The sequence below is a fragment of the Salvelinus sp. IW2-2015 genome, linkage group LG33, assembly GCF_002910315.2.
Source record: "Salvelinus sp. IW2-2015 linkage group LG33, ASM291031v2, whole genome shotgun sequence".
Lineage (NCBI taxonomy): Eukaryota > Metazoa > Chordata > Actinopteri > Salmoniformes > Salmonidae > Salvelinus > Salvelinus sp. IW2-2015.
In genome coordinates this window covers 17,450,520-17,460,158 of record NC_036872.1, presented here as the reverse complement: position 1 = coordinate 17,460,158, position 9,639 = coordinate 17,450,520, and the positions used below count along the sequence as shown (strand labels likewise).

General features: G+C 42.9%; 1 protein-coding gene across 1 annotated transcript in view; it reads left to right on the top strand.

The window, feature by feature from the left end:
• The window catches only part of LOC111958143 (AP2-associated protein kinase 1-like), a 63,136-nt gene that overhangs the window by 42,830 nt on the left and 10,667 nt on the right, over positions 1 to 9,639 (top strand). The window contains exons 18-19 of the mRNA XM_070436893.1: positions 7,011 to 7,115; positions 7,322 to 7,390. Coding sequence (XP_070292994.1) covers positions 7,011 to 7,115; positions 7,322 to 7,390 — 174 coding nt within the window. The remainder of the gene's footprint in view (positions 1 to 7,010; positions 7,116 to 7,321; positions 7,391 to 9,639) is intronic.

The window sequence follows — 9,639 nt, the reverse complement described above, 5'->3', positions numbered from 1 at the left end:
CCCCCCCCCAAAGTCAATACTTTGTAGAGCCACCTTTTGAAGCAATTACAGCTGCACGTCTCTTGGGTTATGTCTCTATAAGCTTGGCACCTCTAGCCACTGGGATTTTTGTCCATTCTTCAAGGCAAAACTGCTCCAGCTCCTTCAAGTTGGATGGGTTCCGCTTGTGTACAGCAATCTTTAAGTCATACCACAAATTCTCAAATGGATTGAGGTCTGGGCTTTGACTAGGCAATTCCAAGACATTTAAATATTTCCCCTTAAACCACTCTAGTGTTGCTTTAGCAGTATGCTTAGGGTCATTGTCCTGCTGGATGGTGAACCTCCGTCCCAGTCTCAAATCTCTGGAAGACTGAAACAGGTTTCCCTCAAGAATTTCCCTGTATTTAGCGCCATCCATCATTTCTTAAATTCTGACCAGTTTTCCAGTCCCTGCCAATGAAAAACATCCCCACAGCATGATGCTGCCATCACCATGCTTCACTGTGTGGATGGTGTTCCGGGGTGATGAGAGGTGTTGGGTTTGTGCCATACATAGCGTTAACCTTGATGGCCAAATAGCTCAATTGTAGTCTCATCTGACCAGAGTACCTTCTTCCATATGTTTGGGGATCTCCCACAGGTGAACACCAAACATGTTTGCTTATTTTTTTCTTGCCACTCTTCCGTAAAGCCCAGCTCTGTGGAGTGTACAGCTTAAAGTGGTCCTATGGATAGATACTCCAATCTCCGCTGTGGAGCTTTGCAGCTCCTTCAGGGTTATCTTTGGTCTCTTTGTTGCATCTCTGATTAATGCCCTCCTTGCCTGGTCTGTGAGTTTTGGTGGGAGGCCCTCTTGGCAGGTTTGTTGTGGTGCCATATTCTTTCCATTTTTTAATAATGGATTTAATGGTGCTCTGTGGGATGTTAAGTTTCTGATATTTTTTTATAACCCAACCCTGATCTGTATTTCTCCACAACTTTGTCCCTGACCTGTTTGGAGAACTTCTTGGTCTTCATAGTGTCGCTTGCTTGGTGGTGCCCCTTGCTTAGTGGTCTTGCAGAACAGGTGTATATATACTGAGATCATGTGACACTTAGATTGCATACAGGTGGACTTTATTTAACTYATGGTGTGACTTCGAAAGGTAATTGGTTTTGCATCAGATCTTATTTAGGGGCTTCATAGCAAAGGGGTGAATACATATGCACGCATGCCACGGAATTATAAGCAAATATTGTCTGCTAAATTAACTAGTGTAGCACACAGTCATACCCACATCAGGTCCTAACATAAGGACTACTCGGTATTCTGTTCTTTTATTCTAAAATAGACTCCGTTTTTGTCATATGTTTTTTAGACCTGTCTAAAATATATGATGGATTTATTGTGAAGGTGTAGGCTGTATTACATGGATTTTTTTGACTTTTTAAAATGGCCTACAAGCCATGTGTGGAAGCCAGAAGATGCTAAACGGTCAATTACTGTGTGACCAACAGTTATTTGCTTGACGATCACCGGCTGATGAAATTTCCTTCCGCCACAGCCCTAGTCAGAAAACCAGTCAGTATCTGGTGTGATCTAGAGGTTGACGATTATGATTTTTCAACACCGATACCGACCAAAAAAAAGCCGATACCGATTAATCGGACGATTTATTTATTTATATATATATGTATGTATGTAATAATGACAATTACAACAATACTGAATGAACAATGAACATTTTTATTTTAACTTAATATAATACATAAAATCAACTTCGTCTCAAATAAATAATGAAACATGTTCAATTTGGTTTAAATAAGGCAAAAACACAGTGTTGGAGAAGAAAGTAAAAGTGCAATATGTGCCATTTAAAAATGCTAACGTCTTCAATATTCCCAGTTAATAAGTTTTAGGTTGTAGTTATTATAGGATTTATAGGACTATTTCTCTCTATACCATTTGTATTTCATATACCTTTGACTAATGGATGTTCTTATAGGCACTTTAGTATTGCCAGCCTAATCTCGYGAGTTGATAGGCTTGAAGTCATAAACAGCGTTGTGCTTGAAGCACAGCGAAGAGCTGCTGACAAATGCAGAAAAGTGCTGTTTGAATGAATGRRTACGAGCCTGCTGCTGCCTACCACCGCTCAGACTGCTCTATCAAATATCAAATCATATACTTAATTGTAATATAATAAACACACAYAAATACGAGCKTTTGGTAATTAATATGGTCAAATCCAGAAACTATCATTTTGAAAACAAAACGTTTATTCTTTCAGTGAAATACGGAACTGTTCCGTATTTTATTGAACGGGTGGCAACCCTAAGTCTAGATATTGCTGTTACATTGCACAACCTTCAATGTTATGTCTTAATTGTGTAAAATTCTGGCTAATTAATTACGGTCTTTGTTAGGAAGAAATGGTCTTCACATACGAAGACCATCACAACGAGCCAGGCGGCCCAAACTGCTGCATATACCCTGACTCTGCTTGCACTGAACGCAAGAGAAGTGACACAAAGTCCCTAGTTAATATTGCCTGCTTACATGAATGACTTAACTTCATATGCAGGTTTAAAAAAATATATARTCGTGTATTGATTTTAAGAAAGGCATTGATGTTTATGGTTAGGTACATTGGTGCAACGATTGTGCTTTTTCCCCGAATGCGCTTTWGTTAAATCATCACCCGTTTGGTGAAGTTGAAGTGGGCTGTGATTCYATGATAAATTAACAGGCACAAGCTAGTTAACCTAGTAATATCATCAACCATGTGTAGTTAACTAGTGATTATGTGAAGATTGATTGATTGTTTTTTTATAAGATATGTTTAATGGTAGCTAGCAACTTACCTTGGCTCCTTGCAGCCACAAGGTCCTTTTGATGCTGCACTCGCGTCACAGGTGGTCAGCCTGCCAAGCAGATTGCAATGTAATRGGCCACAATCGGCGTCCAAAGAGGCCGATTACCGATTGTTATGAAAACTTGAAATCGTCCCTAATTAATCGGCCATGCCGATTTAATCGGTCGACCTCTAGAGTGCACACTATTTGCCTCATGCGGCACAACACATCTCCTTCGCATAGAGCTGATCAGGCTGTTGATTGTGGCCTGTGGAATGTTGTCCCACTCCTCTTCAATGGCTGTGCGAAGTTCATAGATATTGGCGGGAACTGGAACATGCTGCTGTACACGTCGATCCAGAGCATCCCAAACYTGCTCAATGGTTGACATGTCTAGTGAGTATGCAGACCATGGAAGAAKTGGGACTTTTTCAGCTTCCAGGAATTGTGTACGATGCGACATGGGGCCATGCATTATCATGCTGAAACATGAGGTGATGGTGGCGGATAAATGGAATGGTATCTCTGTGTATTCAAATTGCCATCGATAAAATGCAATTGTGTTTGTTGTACGTAGRTTACGCCTGCCCATACCATAACCCCGCCACCATCTGCCCGYTACAGTTGAAACCGGGATTAATCTGTGAAAAGCACACTTCTCCAGTGTGACAGTGGCCATTTGAAGGTTACGACATCGATCTGCAGTCAGGTCAAGATCCTGGTGAGGAAGACAAGCATGCAGATTAGCTTCCCTGAGACCCGTTTCTGGCAGTTTGTGCAGAAAWTCTTCAGTTGTGCAAACCCACAGTTGTAGTTAACTAGTGATTATGTGAAAATGTATTGTTTTTTATAAGATAGGTTTAATGGTAGCTAGCAACTTACCTTGGCTCCTTGCAGCCACAAGGTCCTTTTGATGCTGCACTCGCGTAACAGGTGGTCAGCCTGTGGCTGGTTTCAGTCGATCCCGCAGGGGAAGAAGCTGGATGTGGAGATCCTCGGCTGGCGTAATTATACGTGMTCTGTGGTTTTGAGTCCGGTTGGAGGTACTGCTAAATTCCCTAAAACAACATTGGAGGCGGCTTTATGGTAGAGAAATGAACATGCAACAGCTCTGGTGGACATTCCTGCAGTCAGTTGTGGCATTGTGCTGTGTGACAACTGCACATTTTTGAGTGGCCTTTTATTGTCCCCAGCACAAGGTGCACCTGTGTAATGATCATGATGTTTAATCAGCTTCTTGATATGCCACACCTGTCAGGTGGATGGATTATCTTGGCGAAGGAAAAATACTCACTAACAGGGATGTAAACACATTTGTGCACAACATTGGAGAGAAATTAGCTTTTTGTGTGTATGAAACATTTCTGTGATATTTAATTTCAGCTCATGAAACATGGGACCAACACTTTACATGTTGTGTTTATATTTTTGTTCAGCATAAATAAGGCTCTGGAGTTCAGACTTTGTGTCATAGCAGTTTGTTATCATTGACCTGCGACCTATGACCTCTCTCCCTTAGTGAAGGGGGCAAATGGGCAGCTGTGCTGTGTCATATTCTGAGCCCCCTACCCCAGGTCCTCTGCCCCCCTGTCTCTCCATAGCAGCCAGTCACCTGTAAGTATGTATGGAGTTTAGGTTTTGACCCAGAAGATACTTACTCACATGCATGCACCTGGTTTGCACTCAGTCTGTTTGGATGCACTAACCTGCTGGAGAGGCACATCCTGAAGGCAGTCCTCCTGATTTGTCTGTGGCACGGCCCTGGGACACCCAGCAAAGTTACTTAACAKGGATGCTGTCAGTCAGGTGTCTAACAGTGCTGACTGATCCAACACTTTTTCAGTGATGAAAGTGGAGAAGAGACGTGTAAAGACAGTCAGTGATGTAGGCCTAGTCTGTGGAATGGTGCTATGGTAGCTAACCTTTTTTGTTGAGTGAGGCTGAAATTTTGCTCTTTAGTCCATCAACTAATGAGCCAATAAAGATGAAATACTGACTAGCTGCTGTGTTTGTATTCGTCTCCACGTCGTTGGTTGGTGGGATGGAATGATGTGTTGGTGGTTTAAGGCTAGCAGTCCTTTTGAAGGCATGCTGTTTTTCTCCACTACTTGTTTGACATGAATGGTATTACCCGCCTGAAATTAATATGTCCTTTTATCAAGCATGGTCTGTGCACTCTGTCATCACACTAGGAGTGATTTTAGTTTTTCCTAACCTTCGAATGTGCCTCTGCTGAAGAGTAAAGGAAAAGACCGGTGTCTTCATATCATTCCTCATGGCAAAATACCCGGCCAATAGAGTGACTTCACAAAACCAAGAACTAACAGCTGCTACACTTTGCAAACGTTACCAACTAATTCTCACCTTGATTGTATAATGATCATGTTCTCATTTGTACTTAGATGAGCCTAGCTTACATACAGTGAATTCGGAATGTTTTCAGACCCCTTCACTTTTTCCACATTTTGTTACTTTACAGCTTTATTCTAAAATGGATTAAATAAATAAAAAAAAATCATCAATCTACACACAATACCCCATAATGACAAAGTGAAAACAGGTTTTTAGAAAATTGTGCTAATTTATTTAAAAAAATAAACAGGCCTAATTTACGTAAGTATTCAGACCCTTTGCTATGAGACTCAAAATTGAGCGTAGGTGRATCCTGTTTCCATTGATCGTCCTTGAGATATTTCTACAACTTGATTGGAGTCCACCTGTGGTAAATTCAATTGATTGGACATGATTTGGAATATATATATAAGGTCCCACAGTTGACAGGACATGTCAGAGCAAAAACCAAGCCATGAGGTTGAAGGAATTGTCCATAGAGCTCTGAGGCAGGATTATGTCGAGGCACAGATCTGGGGAAGGGTACCAAAACATTTCTGCAGCATTGAAGGACCCCAAGAACACAGTGGCCTCCATCATTCTTAATTGGAAGAAATTTGGAGCCACCAAGACTCTTCCTAGATCTGGCCAAACTGAGCAATCGGAGAAGGGCCTTGATCAGGGAGGTGACCAAGAACCCGATGGTCACTCTGACAAAGCTCCAGATTTCCTCTGTGGAGATYYGAGAACCTTCCAGAAGGACAACCATTTCTGCAGCACTCCACCAATCAGGCRTTTATGGTAAATTGGCCAGATGGAAGCCACTCCTCAGTAAAAGGGACATGACAGCCTACTTAAATAAGGGTTAAATACTTTCTTATTTTTTTAACTAGGCAAGTCAGTTAAGAACAAATTCTTATRGACAATGACGGCCTACCCCAGCCAAATCCATACGATGCTGGGCCAATTGTGCACCTCCCTATGGGACTCCCAATCATGGRGAGMMTTGATACAGCCTGGAATCGAACCAGGGTCTGTAGTAGCGCCTCTAGCACTGAGATGCAGTGCCYTAGACCACTGCGCCACATGGGGGCCCACTTGGAGTTTGCCTACTTTGAACCATGGTGGTGGCAGCATCATAGTGTGGGGATGTTTTCGGGCGGCAGGGACTGGGAGACTAGACTAGTCAGGATCGAGGGAAAGAGGAATGGAGCAATGTACAGAGAGATCCTTGATGAAAACATGCTCCAGAGCGCTCAGGACCTCAGACTCGGGCGAAGGTTCACCTTCCAACAGGACAATAACCTTAAGCACACAGCCAAGGCAACGCACATCTCTTTAGAGACCTGAAAATAGCTGTGCAGCGATGCTCCCCATCCAACCTGACAGAGCTTGGGAGGATCTGCAGAGAAGAATGGGAGAAGCTCCACAAATACAGGTGTGCCAAGCTTGTAGCGTCATACCCAAGAAGACTCGCGGCTGTAATCACAGCCAAAGGTGCTTCAACAAAGTACTGAGTAAAGGGTCTGAACACTTATGTAAATGTGATATTTCAGTTTWAWWWWWTWAATAAATGTTCAATAATGTCAAACAGTTTTTGCTTTTTCATTATGGGATATTGTGTGTAGATTGATGAGGAAAAACATATTCAATCCATTTTAGAATAAGGCTAATGTAACAAAGTGGAATAAGTCAAGGGGTCTGAATTCTTTCCGTGTGCACTGCATCTTCCCTTGTCCTCAGTCCTACATCATCGTCTCCCTATTTCTCTCCCTGCTCATACTTTTCTTATGCACATTCTCTTTTCTCTCTTTCAATGCCTTCCTCCCTGTCCTCTCCTCGTCCCCCTGTCCCTCTCACAGAGAAGCTGATTGAGGGACTGAAGTCCCCTGAGACATCTTTGCTGCTCCCTGACCTTTTACCCCTGGCTGACCCCTTCAGCAGCTCTGCAGAGGGCAACAGCAATGGTAACAGGCTCTTCTGCCTGCCTGCCTGTCTGCATGCCTTCCTCTCCCCTTCCTGTATCCTCTCCACACATGAGAGATGTTTCAGGTTGTTTATGAACTGAAGTCCGTCTCATCTACCTTTATTCTCTGGAGCTGGAGCTCTTTGGTTTCCTCTCTCTCTTCTCATTCACTTCCTTATCTGACCGTGTCTCCTCCTCTTTCATCAGCAGTGAAGGCTGAGATGTGTGTGGACTCTCTCATCCCGGGCCTGGATACAGTCTCAGCCAGCCTGCCAGGTTAGTGCCCTGTACTGTACCTTACTGTTCTTACCACTCCTTTGTGTCAGCCTTAAATAATATAGGCAATGTTATTACATTATCCCTTGGCTTGCATTAATTCATATGACGTGTGCTCTGTGTGGTGCCACAAGGTAACGCGTTATTGGGATAACACTAAGATTGAATGGTTTTTTTCTGGCACCAACATCATACAGGGATATGACTCTTAGTTCAGGGGCTCTGTTGCGGTTTCCTTTGTGTTAACTATTGCTTGATGTTGAAAGGACCAGGTAATTTATCATTAACCTGCGCAAACATACCCTGCCAAGGATAGCTGACACGTTTGCCTGCACCAAATTAATATTCCCTGTCGCCATTTCTTCAATGCTGTCCACTAAACTGTCTGGAACGGTTGCGACAGTGAGTGTCTAGGTTTATTGCAATGATCCGTTGCCATGACGTACTCTTGAGGGCGAACAGGAAAACATTTGCAGTGCACTGTTAATTAGAATTGCTGATTCTGCTCCAGATAAACTTGAGCACAGTGTGAATATTTGTGTCATGACTGACATTCCCCAGTGAATGTAGGCTGGATCTGGGGACAAGGCCGCTACTGCTGAGCAATAGAGCGTGTCTGCTGCCCCTGAGGTTGACCTCTCAACATCACGCAGTAGGCAGTTTTTCCCTCCTCTCCCACCTTTTGGTTGTAGTGTCAATCTGCTCCTCTAGAGGGCACCAATAGACAATGGTCCTGTCATTGGTCCAACTCCTACATACAGCAAAGTACCACTAATAGTCTGGGGTTTGATCAGGGGATATCTACTTTGAGGGTGGACATACAGTACCACTCAAAAGTTTGGACACCTACTCATTCCAGGGTCTGTCTTGATTTTACATTGTAGAATAATAGTGAAGGAATCAAATCTATGAAATAACACATGGAATCATGTAGTAACCAAAAAAGTGTTAAACATATCAAAATATATTTGAGATTTGAGATTCTTCGAAGTAGCCACCCTTTGCGGTGAGAACAGCTTTGCACACTCTTGGCATTCTCTCAACCAGCTTCATGAGGTAGTCACCTGGAATGAATTTCAATTAACAGGTGTGCCTTGTAAAAAGTTAATTTGTGGAATTTCATTCCTTAATGTGTTTGAGCCAATCAYTTGTGTTGTGACAAGGTAGGGGTGGTATACAGAAGATAGCAGTATTTGGTAACAGATCAAATCCATATTATGGCAAGAACAGCTCAAATAAGCAAGGAGAAATTACAGTCCATCATTACTTTAAGACYTGGTCAGTCAATCTGGAAAATGTCAAGAACTTTTKAAGTTAATTGAAGTGCAGTCGCAAAAACCATCAAGCGCTATGAATAAACTGTCTCTCATGAGGACCGCCACAGGAAAGAAAGACCCAGAGTTACCTCTGCTGCAGAAAAGTTCATTAGAGTTAACAGAACCTCAGATAGCAGCCCAAATAAATGCTTCYGAGTTCAAGTAACAGACACATCTCAACATCAACTGTTCAGAGGAGACTGCGTGAAGCAGMRCTTCATGGTCGAATTCCTGCAAAGAAACCACTACAAAAGGACACCAATAAGAAGAAGAGACTTGCTTGGACCAAGAAACACAAGCAATGGACATTAGATTGGTGGAAATCTGTCCTTTGGTCTGATGAGTCCAAATTTGAGATTTTTGATTCCGACCGCCGTGTCTTTGTGAAACGCAGAGTAGATGAACGGATGATCTCCGCATGTGCGGTTCCCACTGTGAAGCATGGAGGAGGAGGTGTGGGGGTGCTTTGCTAGTGGCACTGTCAGTGATTTTATTTAGAATTCAAGGCACACTTAACCAGCATGGCTACCACAGKATTCTGCAGCAATACGCCATCCCATCTGGTTTGCACTTAGTGGGACTATCATTTGTTTTTCAACAGGACAATGACCCAACACACCTCCAGGCTGTGTAAGGGCTATTTGACCAAGAAGGAGAGTGATTGCGTGCTGCATCAGATGACCTGGCCTGCACAATCACCTGACCTCAACCCAATTGAGATGGTTTGGGATGAGTTGGACCGCAGAGTGAAGGAAAAGCAGCCAACAAGTGCTCAGCATATGTGGGAACTCCTTCAAGATGGTTGGAAAAGCATTCCAGGTGAAGCTGGTTAAGAGTMTGTGCAAAGCTGTCAAGGCAATTTCGTAGTTTTGATGTCTTCACTATTATTCTACAATGTAGACAATAGTGCAAATAAAGAAAAACCCTTGAATG